This window comes from Durio zibethinus, chromosome 18 (genome assembly GCF_047325235.1).
Source record: "Durio zibethinus cultivar Kanyao isolate XHJ-2024 chromosome 18, ASM4732523v1, whole genome shotgun sequence".
In the NCBI taxonomy this organism is placed as follows: Eukaryota; Viridiplantae; Streptophyta; class Magnoliopsida; order Malvales; family Malvaceae; genus Durio; species Durio zibethinus.
In genome coordinates this window covers 10,089,470-10,112,784 of record NC_143179.1, presented here as the reverse complement: position 1 = coordinate 10,112,784, position 23,315 = coordinate 10,089,470, and the positions used below count along the sequence as shown (strand labels likewise).

The 23,315-nt window shown below is 35.1% G+C and overlaps 3 protein-coding genes and 1 pseudogene across 5 annotated transcripts; 2 read left to right on the top strand and 2 right to left on the bottom strand.

The window, feature by feature from the left end:
- Nucleotides 1-10,521: 10,521 nt before the first annotated feature.
- Nucleotides 10,522-13,378, bottom strand: LOC111300916 (uncharacterized; annotated as a pseudogene). Its single transcript, XR_016330135.1, has 3 exons — nucleotides 13,254-13,378; nucleotides 12,895-13,180; nucleotides 10,522-12,619 (listed from the first exon to the last, which is right to left on the bottom strand). The product of XR_016330135.1 is annotated as an uncharacterized LOC111300916 (transcript).
- Nucleotides 13,379-13,988: 610 nt separating this feature from the next.
- On the top strand, nucleotides 13,989-14,563 carry LOC111299450 (uncharacterized). The gene has a single exon (XM_022894640.2). The coding sequence runs from the start codon at nucleotides 14,195-14,197 to the stop codon at nucleotides 14,393-14,395; it is 201 nt and encodes a 66-aa protein (XP_022750375.1). The 5' UTR covers nucleotides 13,989-14,194; the 3' UTR covers nucleotides 14,396-14,563.
- Nucleotides 14,564-15,519: 956 nt separating this feature from the next.
- LOC111299447 (coatomer subunit beta-1-like) lies at nucleotides 15,520-20,906 on the top strand. The gene is made up of 5 exons (XM_022894635.2): nucleotides 15,520-15,621; nucleotides 16,727-18,786; nucleotides 19,069-19,578; nucleotides 19,908-19,993; nucleotides 20,358-20,906. The coding sequence occupies exons 2-5, from the start codon at nucleotides 16,741-16,743 to the stop codon at nucleotides 20,560-20,562; spliced, it is 2,847 nt and encodes a 948-aa protein (XP_022750370.2). The 5' UTR covers nucleotides 15,520-15,621; nucleotides 16,727-16,740; the 3' UTR covers nucleotides 20,563-20,906.
- Nucleotides 20,907-21,019: 113 nt separating this feature from the next.
- Nucleotides 21,020-23,305, bottom strand: LOC111299449 (uncharacterized). 2 transcript variants are annotated; one of them, XM_089747440.1, is made up of 3 exons: nucleotides 22,735-23,305; nucleotides 21,550-21,724; nucleotides 21,020-21,196 (listed from the first exon to the last, which is right to left on the bottom strand). In XM_089747440.1, coding segments are annotated over exons 1-3 (540 nt in total). In that variant the 5' UTR covers nucleotides 23,098-23,305; the 3' UTR covers nucleotides 21,020-21,194. The 2 variants fall into 2 exon arrangements, with proteins under 2 accessions (XP_089603566.1, XP_022750374.2); XM_022894639.2 differs by lacking the exon at nucleotides 21,020-21,196 and having other exon boundaries at nucleotides 21,415-21,724; nucleotides 22,735-23,304.
- Between the last annotated feature and the right edge of the window lie 10 nt (nucleotides 23,306-23,315).

Below are 23,315 nucleotides of genomic sequence, written 5' to 3'. Positions count from 1 at the left end.
AAGGTATTTTTATTATTTGTATTGACCTGACATATCAGATCAATCTAATATAATCAGTGTCATCTCAACTCGGTCATGGCTTAATTGTTTCTTTATAGTCCCTTTCAACTTATTTATAAATGTAAACACTTAGACATCATGAAACTATATTCATTATACTTACTTCTTTCTCTCTCTTTTTTCTATTTTTTTATTTTATTTTTTACTTGATCTATATTGACTTGCACGTCGAAGTGCAAACGCAGGGAATATTCATTGTTTGGCCTCTAATCATCCTTTCATTCTTTATTTACAAGAATACCCTTAGGTTGAAGCTTGGCACCAATATTTGAGGCGCTAAGTAGGGGACATCTCGTATTAGCTAAGCATAAAACAATGCCACCCAGAAAAAGATTCCAATAAGAAGGAGAGGTAGTTGCCCCAGCTGGAATAGAAACTCATTTTAACCAGCATTCTGTCCGTTCAGCTCAACCACAGGTGAGACCAACCATAAAACAATTTCAAGCCCTAACAGAACAAATAAAAGCTCTTAAGTAGATGCTGCAAATTATAACCTCACCATAAGTCTCAAAAGTATAAGACTTAATCACACATGATCGAGAAGCCACTATCGGACAACTGAGCTAAGAAGAGTCAGAAGCCTCTTCATCCTTTAGGGAAGAAGAACACACAAACCCAACTCATCTCCACCCCGACCATAATTTCACACATATCACAACCTAAAAATCCAAACAAACAGACCACAAACTCTAACCGAATAGAGATTTGAAGCTCAAATGTAAGCAATGAAAAAACTGCTAAAAATGAAAGCAGTAGCATTTAAGGATAAGCTCAAGTTCCTAAAGACCTTATGCTTTACTAAAGAAATTGACAAAGCCATGCCTCCTAAAGGATTTAAAATGCCAACCTTAGAGACATATGATGGTACTTCTGACCTCTTTAATCATTTAAAATTTTATAAAACTAACATGATAATATAAGAAGCAGATGAGGCTCTAATGTGCAAAGGTCTAGTCACCATATTGAAAGGCGTAGCTCGATCTTGGTACAGGAGTCTGAAGCCAAGGTCAATTACTACATTTAAGAAGTTTAGCTACTCGTTCTTATCCAAATTTGTGAGTAACCAAAGAGCTAAGAAAAAGACCCTGAGCTTGATATCAATTAACCAAGGGCAAAAAAACTTTGAAAAGCTATGTCATGCGTTTTAATGTGAAAACCCTACAAGTTAAAAACATGAAATAGATGATTGTTGTTGCCATACTGACTAGTAGACTCAACGATAAAAAGTATAACTTAAAGCTAACATTGTCACTATAACCACTCAATACTCTGGTTAACATCCTATTAATAGCAAAAAAATACATTAATGTTGAAACTATAATAAAAACAAACTAAGGTGAAAGAGGCTCATCCTCTATTTTCGACGGTCGAGGTAAGAGAGGCTCATTTCCCTTTATCGATAATAAAAAGGTAAAAAAATTTTATAATCTTCCCCCAAAAGGGAGACAACATAAGGCTAGAAGCTTTAGTGTGAAAAAAAGTTACATTGTACTGAATACCTTATATGAGAGAAATTTGATGTAAATTGAAAAAAATCCCAACTTAAATGGCTTAAGCCATTGAGACAAAATACAAGGATGAATTCGATAAAAAAAATGTCTATTATAGGGCCATCGATCATAATATAGAAGATTATACTGACCTAAAAAATAAGATTGAAGCTCTGATAAAACGAGACCAATTGAAGAGATTTATGGGGTAAAGAAAACAAGACTAATTTAGAATAGACTATAGACAATACCATAGATCGCCCACCCAAGGTAGATAGGGAAAAGCAGAGTAAAGAAAAAAAGATGCCTGAAAAGAAGAGTTGAATCAAGAAAAGGGCCAAGATGACAATATTAAGCCAATTGTCAAGGTGATTAACGTGATTACAAGAGATAGTTCGACCTCGACGAAAAGAAAATTTAACCTGAGCATGGTAATAATAGTAGGCACCTTGGCCAAAAAATAAAAAGACTGGAGAGATGAGCCAATTTCATTCAACTCAAAAGATCTAAAGGGAATCCAACACCCACATGATAATGCCATAATAATCTCAACCTTGGTGTATAACTATGTGGTCAAAAAAATCTTATTTGATAATGAGAGTTCGACCGACATCATATATTACGATTGTTTAAAAAAAATAAAGATTGACGAAGATCAATTAAAGCCCGTCACCACTACATTAATGGGGTTTGAGAATGAATAGGTGCCCGTAAAAGGAACTATCAAGCTTTCGATCTCTTTAGGGATTGAACCAAAGACAATCATCTTGGTCGTAAAATTCATAGTAGTGGATGTCCTATCTACCTATAATATGATATTAGGTCGACCTAGCTAGTCTGTTATGTGACTTATAGGCTCAGCTCCCTATTTGAAAGTAAAATTCTTAAACCTAAAGAGGTTAGGAAAGTTTGAGAAAATTAGTCCATGGCATGACAATGTTATGTCATAACAATGAAGGGTAAGACTAAAAAGTAGATAGGCAGCTCGATCAATATCAAAGTTGAAAGTAAAAAAAAACCAATACAAAGAACTAACAAAAAATAAAAAACCATTAACAAAAGCACAGATAATAAGATCAACATAAGACAAGCGTGCTTTTAAGTTTTCTTAAGCTCTTACAAACTTTAATTTTGTTTTATTTCTTGAATTTTTTGAGACAACATTAGAAACAATCGAGCTCTTAAATCGTTGTGAACAGTTTGATATTACTTGGACCAAGCTTACACACCGATCAAAACACAACATGAAATGAATAATATATTTCACTTTTACTAATATGTTCAACAAGTTTTTCAATTACCAACAATCACGCCAGGATCTATTTTTACAAAAAATGATCCTAACCTAATCAAATAAAAAGAAATAATTGATCAAATATCACACTCGGACATAAATCAACCTAAGTCGACTGACGACCTCATGACAATTTTGTTCTGGAACAACATTCCTAAAAAATACATGTAGATCAAAGCCAAATTTCAACATAAAGACCAATTGATTCAACTCATAAAAGATAATGCCAACATGTTTGCTTCGAAACCATCCTATATGCTCAAAATTGATACTAATGTGATGGTCCATATACTACACACTAATCTCGAGATAAAATTAATTCGTAAAAAAAAACCTTTGAAATACACTAAGCCATTAAAGAAGAAGTTGACAAATTATTACGAATTGACTTTATCAAGGAGATTTATTACCTCAAGTGGATAGCCAATATGGTCACGATAAAAAAGCACAGTAAAAAATAAAAAATATGTGTGAACTTTACCAACTTGAATAAAATTTATCTAAAAGATAATTTTTTTCTCTCTAGTATAGATTGACTAATAGATGATAATGCCAAGCATGGCTTCTTTATTTTTATGGATGCTTATTTTGGCTATAATCATATTAAAATATTGAACGAAGATAAAGACAAAATAGCTTTTATTATTGAGAAATGCCTTTACTGTTACAATGTTATACCTTTCGAATTGAAGAATATAGGGACAACCTACCAAAGATTGGTGAGTAAGGTGTTTAAAGATCAGATCAATCATAATATAAAGGTATATATAGACAATATGATAGTTAAGAGTAAGAGTTTGATTGAGCATCTGAAAAAGCTTAAAGAAACATTCAACACTTGGAGAAAGTATAATATAAGACTTAACCTAAGCAAATACGTTTTCAGGGTTACATCAAACAAGTTTTTCAGTTACATGATTAACCAAAAAGGAATAAAAACGAACCTTAAAAAAGTTTAAGTAATCCTAGAAATGAAAGCGTCGACCTTGGTAAAGAAAGTACAAAAGTTAATAGATAAAATAGTCGCGCTTAATTGATTCATGTTCAAATCGACAGAATGATGTCTATTGTTTTTCAAAATTTTCAAGAATGTCTCAACTTTAGGTGAACTCCCTAATACCAAAAAGCTTTTGATGAACTCAAAGAGTTTTTATCCTTTTCGCCTGTCCTATCTAAACCAAAGACTAGTGAAATAATGTACTTACACTTGATCAACATAAATTAGGATGTTAGCTTAGTCCTGATCAGAGAACAAAAAAGAAAACAATAATCGATCTATTTTATAAGCAAAGTATTAATAGGACCTGAAGTTAATTATAGTGGCATAGAAAAATTAGGCTACGTCATTGTTATCTCGATCAAGAAACTCAGACTGTTCTTTCAAGCCCACATGATCCATGTCCTGACCGATTAGCAACTGAGGTAATTTTTACAAAAGCCTAAAATGTTGAAAAGGCTACTCAAATGGGCACTTAAGCTCAACAAATTCAATATGCACATTTTACACAGATCGACATTAAAATCACAAGTACTGGTAAACTTCATCATAAAGCATATCTCGGTATAATCAGAAAGATAGTATAAAAAAATTAAATAAATCCTGGATAAAAATGATTGAAAACTTTATGTCAACAGATTAGCTACAACCTATGATGGATGAGTTGACCTCATTATGATCAGCCTAAAAGGGCTACAGTACCCATACACTTTGAAATTCAAGTTTAAGGCATCTAACAATAAAGTAAAATATGAGGTGTTGATAATCAGCCAAAGGTTGGCAATTGAGCTAAATGTTCAACACATAACCACTTATAGTAATTTTCAACTGGTGGTCAACCAAATAAATTGAAGAGTTTAGAGCTCAAGAAGATGAAATTTGAAAGTATCTCGACAAAGCATTAGCTTTGGTAGTTGGCTTCAAGAAAGTCGAGGTGCAAAAGATACCTCTAAGTTAAAAAATTCAATAGCGAACTCTCTATCTAAGTTGGCTTCGGGAGTAGTAATGAAAAGTCTAGACCAAGTTCTAATAAAAAAACTAGCATATAAAAGTATCAAAGATAACTTCATGGGAAAGTCACAGAGAAAAAAACTTGGATGATGTCAATTAAAGCATACCTAATCACAAGAATATTACTTGACAAAAAAGTCAAGGCTAAGGCACTGATGAGAAAAGCCTTTCGATACATAATAATTAAAGAAAAATTATACAAGAAATCTTTTAGCCTACCCTACCTAAAATGTGTTGATGAAGAAGAAGCAAAGTACATCCTGTGAGAAATCTATAAAAGAATATGTAGAAGTCACCCCGCACATCAACTTTTAGCTTATAAAATGCTAAGGTAAACCTATTACTGGCCTACGATCATGAGGGATATGGCTGAACTAGTGAAAAGATATGATAAATATCAAAGATTTACCCACATGCAACATTTATCCTCAACCAAACTCACTTTTATTATCAGCCTATGGCCATTCATGCAATTGAGAATGGATATCCTTAGATCATTTACCCCGATCATAGGTCAGAAGAGATTCATCTTAGTGACAGTAGATTACTTCATAAAATAGTTAAAAGTTAAAACCCTAGCCACCACTACGAAAACACAAGTCAAGGAACTTGTGTGGAAACATATAGTCTATAGATTCATATTACCTTAGTCTATAATAATAGACAATGACAAATAATTAAAAAATTTAAGGTTCAGAGAATGGTGCTCAAATCTTCACATTGACCTTAAATTCATGTCAATTGCCCACCTTCAGTCCAATAGGCAGGCCAAAGCTATAAATAAGATAATATTAGAAGCTTTGAAAAAGAGGCTCGACGTGACAAAAAGGAAATAAGTTGACAAATTACTAAAAGTTTTATGGGCCTTGAAGATGACCACGAAAGTGCCTATTGGTGAAATATATTTGGAGCAGAAGTCGTATTGTCAATTGAGATCAATCTGTCAAGCTTAAGAGTTGGATTGACGTCAAAAGAAAGAAATGAAAAAGTGCTTAGGACTAACCTCGACCTCATCGAAAAATAAAGAGACATAATCCTAACATAAATCGTAATATACCAGTAAAAGATAGTCAACTATTATACTTAAAGGGTTCGATGTAAGCATATAAAAAAGGATGACTTGGTACTTAAAAAAGTTAAAGCTTAAGGGGTAAATGACAAAAGTGGCAAATTGGCCTCGATGTGCATATATTGTTAAAGAGGTGTTCGTGACACGACCTACAAATTATAGGATCTAAATAATGATGTCATTCCAAAGACGTGAAATGCAGACAACCTAAAGGTTTATTATTAGTAGCTCAGTATAAACCAAGCCCACACTTGGCATTGTTTTGTGAATGACACTACCATCCAAAGTATGTGAAATGTAAATCAAGTATATTACCAGTACATCGGTGCAAACTAAGCTCACACTTATATTATTTTATACGTGACACGAATTAAATTATCTTTTGTAAGCTTGCATTTAAGTGATTTGAAAAAATTCGACCTAAAACTCATAATGTTCATCTGATCTAAGCAATTATGTAAATTTTTAATCCTATTATCCGTTTTTAGATTGGGTAAGAAAGAAATGATGATAAATTCAAGTAAAAATTTAAGAAAATTTTTTTTATTTTATTGTAACAAAATACATTAGTTAAAGTATGAGAGATCATTACAAAAAGTCAACCTCAAAATAAAAAATTTACAAAGTCAAAAATAAAAAATTACAAAATTCATTCATCAATAGCAGCAACAATAAGGGGGACATTTTCATTGGTAGGAGCAAAAGGGATGACCTCACCTTCGACGATCTTTATATCTTTTTTTTTTCTTATGATGTTCTCTAACTCGTCTTTCAAGCTTCTTCTTGATCTTTTTCTTTTTTTTTCTTATCTTTCTCAGGCTAATTTATGTAAAACCTCAATCTGATATTGTTGATGTCAATATCAGAGAGGTCAAGGTTAAGAAAGGATAATTTAAATTGTACCTCATCCTTAGCCAACTGAAAGCACCAAGTATGTTCTTCTTTGAGAACTTTACCTTCACCTAGAGACAGTCATTGGAGACTTTGTATTCTTCCACAACCTTTACCTGTAACTCATCTTTCTTTTTGTCTTCATCCTTCAAATTGAACCTTAGCCTTGTGATTTTGACTTGAATATCATTAAGCTTCAACTCGACTTATTTTTTTATAGATTCAATTGAAGCTTTGATGACCTCTAACTTTGCTATCAGCTTGTCCATTTTTTTTAACTTAGCCTCATTCTTATGAGATGCACTAAGGCTTGATCTAATGTTCTCTAATGCCTCTGAGCTCTTTTTATGCTTCTCGACAAGGGCAGTCATATCTTTTTCAACCCTTAACATATGTTCCATAGCAAGATAAGTATGATGGAGGGCTTGATTATTATTCTTCATAAGCTGAGGTGGAAACTTCTTTTAGACTACACGAAAAGACCTTAGACTTAGAAAAATAAAAATAATAACAATAATAAAAAATTGAGCTAAGGTCAAAAGATACTCACTAAGAGAAGAAATTATGACTTTGTAAAATTTTTTAACTACTTCGAGGTTAGGGATAGGGTCATCTATTAGAGCATACTCTAACTTTACAGATATTATTTTCGAGCTAGGTCTTAGTACCCTTACTTTGAGGTTCTCAAGAACAGAGAACAAGATCTCCACTTATAGTCTTTTGGCTAGAGAATGTGGTGTTGACGTCAATATGAAAGACAGGACCCAATTTGCCTTAGCTTTCAACTTTTGACCTGGGAGGTATGGGGTATAAAGATGCTAACCACTTTATCTATCTTATGAAATGGGGCCCCAAGTTAGATCTTTTTTTTTCTTTTTAAGCCTTGGGGCATGTTAGTATAATGAGATGTTGAAATCATTGCTATCGATCATCTCTGTAAACTCGAGTTATCAATTAGATAAAAAATTAACTTAAAACAAAATCCTATGAGGTTACCTTAAACCTATCCCAATATTTTATTATGTTTATCACATCCTGAGAAGTCAACTTATGAACATCAATAACGAGCTCTCCCTTACATGTAGAATCTAAAAGTTTATCCCAATCTGATAGATTAAAGATATAAAAGGCCATACGTACGTCCACAAAAGAGCCAAGTGTACTCTTTATTTCCCAGGCCTCAACCTCGAACTTACCATCTTTATTTACTTTTTGCTTCTTAAGGCATAGAAAGAGAACTTTCAATTTTTTATTGAGTTTAGACAATCAATGTAAAGGTTTTTATTTGGTTGAGCTGTGATATAAAACCATTTGTTGTCACTAAGATTTTTTTAAGAGAGAAAAACTTTCTAAATAAAAAGAGAAAGAAAGAAAAATATTTAGTTGTTGATAGAGAATAAAAAAACAATTATGTACTGGATAAAATTTGAAGTGAGCTGAATGATGGTCAAATTGTAAGAATTAAAAACTAAAATCAATAAAAGATGAAGTGAAAATCTCAGACTGATCATGAATGAATCCCAATATACGTAGAGCCAATGTGACTCTAGTCTATCGATGATCTAGTTTGAAGAGCTCAATATTATTATACTCTACCCCTCTTTGAAAAAAAAAGTGGTACCCAAAGCTCGAATGTGATGAGCTAAGTACATGTTAGGATAACTCACTCATTACGTTTTCAAGGATCATGTTAAGATCACATGGAGTATATTCAGAGACCTTGATAAGTTCATCCTGCTCTATAAAACCTTTCCCTTATTGTCACTTTCTCTGGCTGAAGTGTTCTTTTCTTTTTGTTTTTTATCAAAACCTCTCTCATCAGAAGAATTTGACTATTAGATGGGAGATAGATCTTAAGAAAGAGGAGTGGATGAAAGAACTTAATCATTAAGAAAAAAAGATGAAGTAAAAACCCTTCAGGAGAGGACAAGATGTCCAAAAAAATTGATTGAAGAAAAAGAGTTAACATGGCAAAACGTGGAAGAGATCAAACCCTAGAAGGGAGAATGACTAAAGAGGAAAAAAGGTTGGCCATAAAAGATAGACCAACATGAGAGACAAAAAAAGCAAGTGGATTTTGAAGCTTAAAATTAATTTGAGCACACAGCTCTTTTATGCTCAAAATTTGCTCACCTTTTGTTCAAGCATTATTTTCATTGCGTCGTTACCTTTTTTCAGACATCGGGTTGAACCAATAAATTATCTTGGCATAGTTGCGGCCCCCAATAATAGGGAGATTAAGTCGTCATCTTGCTGGTTTACTGACCTTTTTTTAGCTTTACCATATAACTCTTAGCCTCTCCAAAACTCATACTAGAGGACATTGTTAGAAATATGTATCGAAGTGGATGTAGAAAAAACTTTAAAGGCTAGAAAGCTGTTGAGTTTAAAAATTTTAGGTTGAATTGAGACTAAAGAAAGCAAAAAGATGAAAAGCTAAAACCTTACAAGCCTTTTATATAGACACGTTGTAAACCAGATGGACAATACATTCTGCACCACGTGTCAGAGCATGGGTAAGTAGACTTCTTTTCATCTTTTTACTTTAAACTTTTCTGCTCAACAATTTCTCTCTTCATTTAATACTGTCAGATCAAGCTGAAACCTTACAAGCCTTTTATATAGACACGTTGTAGACCAGATGGATGACACATTCTACACCACATGTCAGAGCATGGGTAAGTAGACTTCTTTTCATCTTTTTACTTTAAACTTTTCTGCTCAAACAATTTCTCTCTTCATTTAATACTGTCAGATCAACCTAACTGGATGCACTTCAGGTTAGACCATCCAAACTGAACAATCATTAGGGGTAAACTGAGAACTCAGTTCACCTCTAAAGTCTAAAATATAGGCTAAAATTCAAATTTTTGAAAAAAAATACAAATCTCACTACAGCCAAACAAACTCCAACACTAATATCGAATCATTCCAGATAATTATTATCTCAACAACCTATAAACTAATTATGCATTCAATCCAGAACACACACATAAGATCGAATAACCATTAGGTCAAACCATAGCTCAAAGCTAGTCATAGTCAAAAATCGACATCTATTTGCAACATCGGCCTTCGACGAACCATGTAGTTAATCTGTCCTATACTAGAGACGTCGATAATAAATTTGGCGATCTGATACTCAGATTGCCTGATGGGAGAATAGAATGTTAAAGAATATTTGATGATCAAAATGATGTAATAGTCTTTTCTCCTTTCAAAGCCTTAACAGACAATCAAAAATATTTTTGTCATTTATACTAACCTACTGACCTAACATGACATAATCAATGCCACCTTAATTCAATCATATCCTAATTATCTCCTTATGATCCACATTAATTTACCTATAAATATAAAAACTCAAACATCATAAAACTAGGTTCATCCCACTTACTTTTCTCTCTTCTTTCTAATTTTTTTTTAACCTAATTTTTATTGACTTGTACATCAAAATATAAATACAAAAAATACCGAATGTTTTTTCCTCTAATCATTTTTTTCTGCATTTGTAAAAATACTTTTAGGCCGGAGTTCAACACCATCAGATATATTTCAATATGTCGAAGTTGAGCTTGAACCTCCTTCAGGTATATATCGCCGAAACTTCAACTACCGACTTTATATTTTCCTGTAATTTCATGACCAATTTATATACTATTTTATTATCTACAGTTCTACTTCTATTCCTTAAAAAAAAAAAAAAAAAGAAACCTAAAAGCTAAGCTCCCTAGATAAAAGCATCTAGCACACTTACAGGGTCTTGTCAGTCAGAATCTTCCTGTTGGGGACACGGGACACCCTTTGTAGGAAGCGCCAATGCCTTCTCTTTTCCTTTTCCTTCTGGACTAAAAGGTTGCGTTGTTTGTAAATCACTCCTTACAGACTAAGTTAGTATTAGTATATTATTCCGGATCCTAAACCTGGAAAAGATATCTAGTAGTATATTCTTAAGTCAACCAGCTGAGATCAAGAAGATCGAAACAAGACTATAGTTCAATTCAAGGGCAAGGAAGAAAGCCCGCACAGGGCAGTCAAGAACAGAAGATGATGTCTACCAATGCCGAAATGGTCTCCTCCCGTATGCAGACAATGCATAAAATGTGTGGGTTGTTTGTGTGTGAAAAAGATGAGAGGGTGAAATATGGGCCGCCGCAACCAGAGGCGTGTCCCTACTGTGGAGGGATGGTGCAAGCTACAAACATAAAGACCCTATGGAAGTTCTCCTTTTTGCCTCTGTTTTTCTGGAAGAAGAGAAAGAACTATTGCAGCACATGTGGAAAATAGTTGATGATACTGTGATTAGATTTTGTGTGCTAGATGATGATATAGATATCCAGTTAGTAGTGACAGTCGTTCTGCTAGTTGTGGAGTGGTAAGTTGTGGCTGCCGGAAAGGCTTGTATGACTTTTTTCCTTGTAGTTGCCAGGTGTTTTACGCCTAAATCTTTGTCTTTGATAGGAGCATGTTGTACCCAGGTTGGAGTAATTATGTTATTGGCTTGATCTATAGAAATAGTAACTACTATGTACATGTAAAACTCCACTCTTCTATATTTATATGCTGTTATTTAGGGATCACCAAGCATGTTCTATCTGCAATTCGAACATATTTATCGCTCCTCCTGGCGCATCTGAGTTCTGAGAATATCAGTGCCATAAGTTAGTGCTACCGACTCGCTATGGCCAAAGTAGCAGATTGATTAGTTCAAATATTTAGTGAAACTTTGACCTTCGAAATTGTCAAATGCAAAAAGCATGATCTTCATTTACGTGAATATCTACCGTAATCACTGATGCGGCTTTAAAAGTACATAAGAACAGGGTTTTTTATATTTTGGTACAAAATCAGAAAAACCTTGCAGTTATATAATGTTAACAAGCCAGTTTGAGTTATGTGTGCGCATTAGCATTTGCTGCCATCGAAGCCAACCATATTAGCCAAGTACTTCTTTATGAACAGAACAACTTGGAGGAGTTACCGCATCTGCATTTTTAACAAATGAACAAAGAAAATTAGAATCCTCTCACAATATATATGTATATGTAGTATGTACCACTACCGCACTTCCATAAGTTTGTGGTCCCAATGGCAGTCCTGATCCTCAGGTTTCATCTATAATTCCAGGCTTGCTTCCAACTGGGCTCCTGATTCCAGCCAAATTCATTTCAATTCACAAAGGCTTCTCACCTATCACATTACCATGGGGATCATAGTTACAGTTGATTAATGTATCTCCGCTTCAGCGCACAAATTTCGCGCACCCAATTTTCAAGCTATTCCTCCAAATTATTTGTGTATAACGGGGGCAATCTTTTATTTTTTGTGCAAGTATTAGTATTGCAGTTGTAGTTACTTTTTCTCTGCTGCCCATGCCGCAACTGCATCGCCTAGTTTCCAATCCTTGCCGCTGCTCCAGAAGAGATTTTCCACATAATCGCTATTTGAATGAATCAAAGCACAATCTCGTTGCCTCTTATCTTATGTGCCCACCAGGAAGCAAAATTTGGAAGATTTTTGCTCCATTTGAGAGGAGGAAGCCCACGCTCGGCTCTTAAAATCTTGTGAGGTATTAGATATTGTTGAATTACTGCACTAGAAGTTTGTTTAAGTAGACGTCTGGAGAAAAGTTGGGAAGAAACTTCATTGCTTGAGTATGATAAAGATAATAAAACAAGAGAAGAAAGGAGGAAGGTTCCTTGTAGACTACATGAAAACTTGGTTCTGTTCTGATCTCCATAGATTTGAGGCTTTTGATTGGAGATCACAGTTAGCTTTTGATGAGTAAGTTGATTGGAGATCACAAGTTAATTGAGCTATATATATAAGCTTGCATGGTAGATTTGTGCTGAAATTTTTGATAATAAGACAATGTGTTATTTTCATTCTGAGAAAGAATCATTTTACATGGTTGGAGACAAGTTGCGATAGAGTTTAGGAGTATAACATGCTTGGGAAAGTGGCATAGAGGATCGGTTTGACTTTCAACTAACATAATGGCTTCTAATCTTTGTAAGCTTAAGATTAACCAACATTTTCATGAGTTCATCACCATGCAAATGCTGGACAAAGTTTTGCGAACCAGACTTTGACGATGTAATTCTGCAGGAATCTGATGATTTGAGAATATAATTAATAAGGTGGCTTTGGCAGTAAACATCCTTTCTACATAATAATCAGACGAATCTAGTGAAAAGGAAATAAATATCATGCAAGTTGAACGTTCTAATGTAAATGTCACATACCAAAGCACATAGCAAATTGAAGAGAGTTGGTCGCTGAAATACTTCAACCAAAGGCCTACTGTGAACCAACTGTGAACGTGCAAACAGCAAATGCGTCGGTTAAGGCCGAAATGTGGAACTGGACTGTTTAAAACATTCCACGATCCGAAAGACTACCAATCAACCTTTGATCCATCCAAAAAAATGAAGAACTAACTAATTGTCAGCATCCAGAATTGTCTGGATAGTTAACACAAAATGGTGTCTTAACAGAGAAATCCAGATGACAAAGGAAGACGCCTGTTTGCCTTTCGGCGTTATGTATGAAACCTTAAGATACATTTAAATTGCCAAACACTGTATGAAACACTTCGTATTCGGTTCTACTGAAAGTACAAATTGAGCCAAAATCAACTAATAACTACCCGAGCAATCTGAAAAGCTATGATGACACTGTTATCCTACTTCTTGTTCCAAATACTATTTACATACAATAAAATCTTTCCTTTTATCATAACATTTCCACTTGTATTTTAGAAGATAACTTTTTCAATTATTATTCCTCCCACCACTGACTGTTTCACAAACTTCCTAAATACATCACCAGCAGATCAAATAAAACTGGAATGGCTATGGGGTTCAAAATGTTGGCAGGTCCATCGAATTGACTCAGGCTCCACAAAAAGACACCCACAGGCCACAGGTCGAGAAGATGATTGATCTTGGGCCCTCAGATTAATGTGATTTTTTTTTTCTTCAGGTTTTCCACGTTTGCCGAGTGCCCTAAGCCCATAATGACATCAGCTCATTCAAAAATAACCAAGAAAGGCCGCTTGCTTTCAACGCGTTTAGTTGATGTCATTGTAATGGACTAAAGCTGTTTATTTCTCATGCGTTAAAATTAAAACTCTTATTCGAACCTTCTAGTCTGACACGCTTTGAACACCAGTTAAACCTCTGACATTTCTTCCGTTCCAGACTAACCGATACTTCTCTCGATTCTTTTATACCTATAAATAAAAATCATAATAAACGCTCTTGAGCAACAATCGATTTGCCTGGATTTCCTTCCAAGTTTCAACCAAGAAATTCCAAAAAGCAATCAGAGCCCACCCCAATCGCAAGGTAATCAAATCAATCAAGAAAAGAAAGACAAAGATGTGTCTGGTGTTTGTGTGTGATGAGGATGAGAGGGTGATATCGAGACAGCCGGCACCAGGGGCTTGTCCCTACTGTGGAGGGATGGTGCAGGCCATGGATGTAGAGAGCCAGTGGAGGTTCTGCTTTTTGCCTCTCTATTTCAGGACCAAGAGGAGGTACTACTGCAGTTTATGTACTAGGCGCTTGGTCGTCCAATGATTCAAGTTTTCTTGGATTTGGGATCGATAGCTTGTTTAATCCTTTTCATGTTTTGCCGTGCGGATCATCCCTAATCTTCCTTTTCCCTCTTTCTTTGTCCTTGTCATTCCATCTATGTATACATAAAGTTTGACTTTTCATAAGCGAAAGAGTTTATTTATTTATTTATTTATTTCCAATTTGCTATTTGATTGCATGAGAAGTTTTGTTTCAAAGCATACATAATATGATCAATACTGAAATCGGGCTCTTTTTTTATGGATTTTTTTTACGACGATTTTGCCATACAGCAGTAAATAAGGGGAAATTTTTGAAAGCTCCTGAAACATAAATTTAGGGCGGAAAATAGACCGACGCAGTTTGGGATTCATTATTGCCCATTGCAAAGTTGATCAACAACACTTGGATAAGGTTGTAATTACATTATACATTATGTATTATTTATATGGATCATATTCCCCTGGGCCCATTTGACCCAAAACAAAAGATTTTTATGGAGCTTGAACATTTATTGTCGGCCCTTGCTTCGGGCCATGTAAATAAGCCTCTTCCTTATCCACAAGTTTTGCCTACATGATCGTTGATCCAAACCTTTTTTAAATATATATAAAAAAAAGCCATATTTATTTTATTTTATATATAAAAACCTTAACATGAGTTATCAATTGCAAGGTACGAAAAATTATAAATAAAAAAAATAAATTCGAAACAAGTTTCAATTGTACTTCTTAGTATATTAAGTGGCATTTCTTGTTTTTATTTAAATCGTAGAGTTGGTTGCAAGTAGTAAACACATTTTTGTAAAGGATTGATGCATGGGATGTGCTTCAATTATTCAATTTTCCATTTCCTTATATATTTTTACCATTCATTTTATTTTAGTTAGAAAAGAAATATATAATTTGAATTATTTGAAAATGAAATAATGTATTTATTTATATTAAAATGGATATAAAAAGAGATTGGAAATGAAATTAAATGAGAGAATGGACCTATGAAATAAGGGGAAAATATTGGATGTAACGAGGTTGGAGTACATACTAGCATTATTTTTCAATTTCACACGTGTAAAAATATTGGATAGATGATGTATTTATTTTTAATTATTATTAAATCAATAAAATGGTGAGAATTGAAATTAGACTGCCATAAAACGATAAGCTTTCTTTCCCTTCCGCCTAGAAGCTCGCACCGGCCTCTCTTCTCGAAGGATTTGATCGTTCGAGGTTTCTTTCTCTCTCTCTTTCCAAATTTCCAGATCTAGATTTACTTTCTACTTGGTTTCGGGGCTTTCGTTTTACTTTAATTATATATATATATATAAATATTCATATTCATTTCTCTTATTGCCCTTTTGTTGGGTAGCTGAACGGAGGCATTTTTTTTAATTTTAGTTTTTGAAGCTGGAATGGTTCGATTTACGTCATGGATTTCGTGTTCCTTGTTGATTTGATGAATTGGTTGAATCCTTAGAATTCTGCTCTGTGGATATGAATCTGATTTACCTTTTACCGCTTTCTTTGTTTCGTTGCTCTTCCACAGTGATAGTGTGTTTGGTTTATTAATTCGTTATGTTTTGACTTTAATTGGCTTATCTGCACTGATGTTGGAATTGAAAAGATGACAGCAAACATATCTTACCCGTTTCTTACTCCCATAGGCTGATCGACAATGATTTCCAATTTATAACTAAGCTGAAATCACCAATATTGATTATTTCGATCTGCTTCATTTGTGGCATTAAGGCAGATTTGCCTGTAGTTGTAGATATAGTGACCTTTTCTATGAGTCAGAGATGGCCTAGTATGATAGCTCTTGCCGCTTAGTATAAGCAAGCAATCCAAAAATCTATTTGTGATAGAGCATTTATGTGAGAGTAGTCAAGCGGAATTTTCTCGAAATTGTGCATTAATTAGTTTTTGTTATAGTTTAGAAGAGTTGAGGAGCAATGCTCTATGTAAGATCTGTCTGCAAAATTCTGTAGTAATGATATTTCATTATCCTAAAATATGCATGTGGGAGGTAATTGAGAGAGGGTATTGTTTAGGAACATGGTCATGTAGCTGATTTATCATTTCAATTTTCAACCAAGCTCATGACAAATTCATTGTTCTTCTTTGTTCAAAATGTTTCTCTCTTTCAAAGGTACCTATTTTAAGACTTCTGGATGATTTGTATAAGCTATGATAAAATTGTCATGTCATAGATGCATATTTTATGCTGAGATGGCTTTATTCCTTTATTCTAGTCCCAGCTTTGAGAATCATCATAAGCATTACACTTTATTTCTGGTTGATGATTTGAACTTTTCATGTACCTTTATATTGCCAGAAAACTAAAAAGAAATGGAGAAGTCCTGCAGTCTTCTTATTCACTTTGACAAAGGAACACCTGCAATTGCTAATGAGATTAAGGAAGCACTCGAAGGCAATGATGTTTCTGCAAAGATTGATGCCATGAAGAAAGCAATCATGCTTTTGTTGAATGGTGAAACCCTCCCCCAGCTTTTTATCACCATTGTCAGATATGTTTTGCCTTCGGAGGATCACACTGTCCAAAAACTTTTGCTTCTATACTTGGAGATAATCGAGAAGACTGATGCAAAGGGTAAGGTATTACCTGAAATGATCTTGATATGCCAAAATTTGAGGAACAATCTTCAACATCCAAATGAATATATTCGTGGTGTGACCTTGAGGTTTCTCTGCCGTTTGAATGAGACAGAGATTATTGAGCCACTAATCCCTTCAATTTTGCAAAATCTGGAACATCGGCATCCATTCATTCGGAGGAATGCTATATTAGCTGTCATGTCCATCTATAAGCTTCCACAAGGTGAGCAGCTCTTGGTTGATGCACCTGATATGATTGAGAAGGTCCTTTCAACAGAGCTGGATCCATCTGCCAAGAGAAATGCATTTCTTATGCTATTTACTTGTGCACAAGATCGAGCAGTTAATTACCTCTTGACCCATGTTGATAGGGTTTCTGAATGGGGTGAATTGCTTCAGATGGTTGTGTTGGAGCTGATTCGTAAGGTTTGCAGAACAAACCGTGGGGAGAAAGGGAAGTATATTAAGATTATTATATCTTTATTAAATGCCCCATCAACTGCAGTTATTTATGAGTGTGCTGGCACCCTTGTTTCTCTGTCATCTGCTCCCACTGCTATTAGGGCTGCTGCCAACACTTATTGTCAGCTTCTTCTTTCTCAAAGTGACAACAATGTGAAGCTTATTGTGCTGGATCGTCTGAATGAGCTCAAGTCTTCTCATAGAGATATTATGGTTGATTTGATCATGGATGTGCTTAGGGCACTTTCAAGTCCAAATCTTGACATCCAGAGGAAGACGCTTGATATTGTTCTTGAGTTAATAACTCCTCGAAATATCAATGAGGTTGTTCTTATGTTGAAGAAGGAAGTTGTGAAGACTCAAAGTGGAGAGCTTGAGAAGAACGGAGAATACAGACAAATGCTCATTCAAGCTATTCATTCCTGTGCAATCAAGTTCCCAGAAGTTGCAAGCACAGTTGTGCATCTGCTGATGGATTTCTTGGGAGACAGTAATGTTGCTTCAGCTATTGATGTTGTGGTTTTTGTTCGAGAAATAATTGAAACCAACCCTAAACTTAGGGTGTCCATTATAACAAGGCTGTTGGACACATTCTATCAGATCCGAGCTGCACGGGTTTGCTCCTGTGCCCTTTGGATCATTGGAGAGTATTGCCTATCTCGGTCTGAAGTTGAGAGTGGCATAGCAACAATCAAGCAGTGTCTCGGAGAGCTACCTTTCTACTCTGTTTCTGAGGAAGAGGAAGCTACTGATTCTTCAAAAAAAAATCTGCTAGCAAACTTCATTACTGTCTCCTCCAGGAGACCAGCTATTCTTGCTGATGGTACATATGCAACCCAGAGTGCTGCCTCTGAAACTGCTTTCTCCCCTCCTACCGTTGTTCAGGGCTCATTGGCTTCTGGGAATCTCAGATCTCTTCTACTCACCGGCGACTTTTTCCTTGGGGCAGTTGTTGCTTGCACACTAACTAAACTTGTTCTGAGATTGGAAGAAGTGCAGCCGTCCAAAGTTGAAGTTAACAAAGCAACCATGCAAGGATTGCTGATCATGGTCTCTATGCTGCAATTAGGACAGTCTTCTGTTCTTCCACACCCAATTGATAATGATTCTTATGAGAGGATTGTTTTGTGTATGAGATTATTGTGCAATACTGGTGATGAGATCAGGAAAATATGGTTGCAATCTTGCCGTCAAAGTTTTGTTCAAATGCTATCAGAGAAACAGTTGCTAGAAACTGAGGAATTAAAGGCAAAGGCTCAGGTTTCTCATGCACAACCAGATGACCTTATTGATTTCTACCATTTAAAGAGTTGGAAGGTGAGAAAACAATTTTATGGTCATTATTTTATGTGCATAAGTTAACATCTTTGGTTTTGTACCAAGTTTTTCATGCCCATATCTGGTCATCTATGCATTTTTGTATTCTGTTTAAGCATATGTATTTAGGTTTGTTTTGATAGAATTTTCTGCCCTATCTCCATGGCTCACCTTCTGGCTTTTGCAGATCTTTTGGTTATTGACTCATAATTTTGATTCTTTCTTGGATTTTGTCATGAATTTATGTACTTGAATCTGAAATTTTATTTTGCTAACTTCCAGGGCATGAGTCGGCTGGAATTGGAGGATGAGGTTCAAGATGATTTAAAACGTGCAACTGGAGAGTTTGTCAAGGATGCGGATGATGCAAATAAGCTTAATCGCATTCTTCAACTGACTGGTTTTAGTGACCCAGTATATGCTGAAGCATATGTCACTGTCCATCACTATGATATTGTTCTTGATGTCACAGTTATCAATCGGACCAAGGAAACCCTTCAGAATTTGTGCGTGGAGTTGGCAACTATGGGTGATCTGAAACTTGTTGAGCGTCCACAAAACTATACCCTTGCTCCTGAATCTAGCAAGCAAATAAAGGCCAACATCAAGGTGTCTTCAACTGAGACTGGAGTGATATTTGGCAACATCGTTTATGAGACTTCAAATGTGCTTGAAAGAACTGTTGTTGTTCTTAATGACATTCATATTGATATCATGGACTATATATCTCCTGCCGTTTGTACCGATGCTGCATTCAGAACTATGTGGGCAGAATTTGAGTGGGAAAACAAGGTATGTCTTGAACTATTTTGGTTATTATTATTACCAACTTGTATGTCAACCTACCTGTTTCCTTTAGACATTGATGATGCTTCAAATATAATGTGTTTAGTATGCCAATTCGAATGCAATTTTGTATTTTGCTCAAATTTATATGTTGCTCACAGGCATTTGAAGAAGTTTTGATTACGGTTTAATTTTATGCCCTTCTTACTGCTTATAGAGTTCATTCTCCTGGGACAGAGCTAACAATTCTTATCTCTATTGATGTTTCAATTTTAATTTCCATTATTATTATTTTTATTATTATTTTTAATTTATTTATTTTTTTTGTGATTCAGGTTGCCATTAACACTGTAATTCAAGATGAGAAGGAATTCCTTGACCATGTTATCAAATCAACCAACATGAAGTGTCTCACTGCACCGTAAGTTATTTAAAAATAAACTGATCAGTTTTTTGGTTTCTGCATTGCATGCTGTACGATTTATGTCACTTTGTTGTTGTGAAACAACTTTATGAAACTATCAAGCTCAATATTTGGAATAACAACCTTGTGATATGTTGGTTTTCATAATATATCTGTTTATGGTTTGGTGACCGAAAATAACCATTCCTTAGAAGTTGCTGTTGAATACAGTAGTAAATCTCATATGCGAGCTCCTTGTAGATAATATGCATTTACAGTACTAAATCTCATATGTGAGCTCCTTGTAGATAATATGCTTTGTAATAAATCTATGCTTTCTGGTTCCTTTTTTTTTTTTTTTTATGGCTGTTTTGTGTTTCAGATGCGCTCTAGATGGTGAGTGTGGATTTGTAGCAGCTAATCTGTATGCAAAGAGCGTGTTTGGAGAGGATGCCTTGGTAAATGTGAGTGTTGAGAAACAAGCAGATGGGAAGCTTAGTGGGTACATCAGGATAAGGAGCAAGACTCAGGGGATTGCTCTTAGTCTTGGGGATAAGATCACTTTAAAACAAAAGGGAGGAAGTTGAGTGACCAAGTATTTCAACATCATTTGTTTCAACAATACTGGTGGTTATTCTTGTTTTGGCTTCTCAGTTGCTACTTCAATCTCGCATTGTTACTGCAAAATTTAATAATAATTTGAATATTCTGTTTAAAAATGCGGGGGATGGCAGCCTTCATTTTTGTTATCTTGTATCTAGGCCAGGGCTAGTAGTGGTGGTGTTATTTGGGATTACATCGTTCAACGGGGTCATTGAACATTGGTTAAAATACTGTTTTCTGGCGATGATAAAACAGCATTTTTGCGTATTGTTTCAGAGCTTTCTATATCTCATTGCACCATAATAAATTTTGGTTCTCTTTGCTTGCTGCTTTTGCTTGTTTATCTCTGTTCTACCCCATGCTTTGCTTTAGAGAGGTAGATTAAATTTCATTTTTTCTTTCCTATTCCAGTGGCCATTTGTGCTTTTCGCAAAAAAAAAAAAAAAGAGAAATAATAATAATAATAATAATAATAAGATTTTTTTACATCTGTTGTTTGCAGCCGATACAGCAAACACCATTTCGGTGCCTTTAGTATATAACCTGTAAAGAGATGCACCAAGTATATTTGTTTTGTTGAATCATATCATTTTAAGTATCACTGTCTTGTGAACTTCTCTGCACCATAAAATTGGAAAATTATGTCTGTCAGTTACGTTCTCCTGTTTCTTATTTCGGAACAAGAAACTTGATAAAGCTCAAAACAACCCATGTTCAGTTTAGAGTTCTCAGCGAGTAGCTCTAGTGCCATATAAATGAGAACAGCAAACCCTTGCTTCAATGCTGAATATACATACATACATACATACATACATACATACATATATATATATATATATATAAATTTAAGCTCATATAGGGAATATAGATCTCAAAAGAATCATGGTAAAAAACAAAAAAGGGATTTAACAGAATCAAGAAACCCATATTGATGAGTATGACAATTATTATGAACTAGACTAATCACTTACAAAGTTTCAACTTTTTGAAGAACAAAGATACTATGGACTTGGGGTAGGGTTTTGTAGCCAGGCAAGTTGGAATGTTTTCAGGTTGTTCAATCCACAGTTTATGAGCAATACCACCAGCTGTCAGCTTTTCTGACAAGTTCAATATCTGGGTTTCTCCCTTCACCTCAAGGGTGACCTACATGTTCCGGAAAGAAAACTGAGGTCAGAAAGACCACTTGCAAGTGCCAAGCACTAACCAAAAGACTCGATGAAAAGACCAAATCAAGGAACAAATATAGGACCATGACACTAACTTCAGACAAAGGCGTAGGGGTAAAAAAACCTTGCAAGTAAAACCGAGTGACATTCGCTATGATTAGATGATGAGATATTGTCAAATATTTTATTATTACAACTGTAGTCAAATTAATTACCTTAAAAACATAATAGTGCTATTTTTTATTATTACCTCAAGAAAGAACTGTCTTACAGGGTGTTTTTTTCTAATGTAAAGATTAGATTGTCTAATTTTTCTTCTCTTTATACACCTGCAAACAGGTTATTATGTAAAAATTGGGATTTTAAACTTGGAAGCAAGTATTAGCTTCCATTGGTTGTACAGGTGCTTTTAGTAGGCAGGGTTTTACTTGCTTTTTGGATAATGCAATACATTAAAAAAATTTATATAAAAAACATAATAATGCTTGCCTGCTTAGTGGATTTCAAGAGGCAAAGTTGAAGACTATAAGATGATGAGAAGGCATAAACATAAATTAGAAAAAGGTAAAATTGACAATAAAAATGCCAAAGTTTACTGTCCTTCATTCCTTTAAATGCCAACCTGTGTGCAACGCTCATTTTAAGGTGATAGTAATCAACTAACTAAGAAGGAATTTTTCCTGGTAGAACAAAGTTTCACCTTTGTTTAATTACAAACCTAGTAAGATGTTTTGGTTACTACAACTTCAAAGCAACAGTGTGAGAATAAGATGGGTAATCCTAAAAACATAACGTCCATTGTTGGATGGTTTTATGGGACAAATGGATCATGCTCTTTCATTTATTTCTCTCTTCTGCTATGAGATTATTATAACTTAAAAACGACTAAACGACTAATTTATTAGATAAAGTCGTCGACTTTAAACAATATCTCAATCTATTAATAAATCAAATTCATTCACGGGGAAAACACAAAACTTTGCTTACCTTGTGCATTGAGTCTATATTTTCAGGGCTGCAATACTGGAGTGTGTGAGGATCGTCCTTGTGAGACCAAATGGCATTGACGGAGGCATGGCATCCCTGTGTTACCACGCTCCCCAATGGCCACGTGTCTATTAGGTCCCTCCGAAGAACCACGTACTGCACCAGCACGTCGTCGTTGTTCCCTGCCGTCGGAGAGTCGGTTTTGGTGGCGGCGGGATCGGAGCTTGGTCGACTCATAGAGCTCGAAAGCTTGGGCTTGGTGAGGCAGATTGGAAGAGAGGGATGAACCCTAATCTTATAACTTCTCGGGGAGCTGCCAGGGAACCTACAAAGACACAGTGAGGGAAGTGCGGCCATTGACATTTAAACGCTGCGTTGCTTTTTAACGGATTACCCTTCCCTCGCATCTTAACTGGCCTTGGGCCGATTCCAGGTTAGGATTTCATTTAAAATTTTTGTATTGGACCGACACTCCTTCTCAAAATGGTTTTCTTTATCTTTCATTTCGAGTGGGAACAAAATATATTGAAAAGCAATTACCATGGCCTACTAACCTGCCTGCCTGCCTGCCCGCCCTTTCA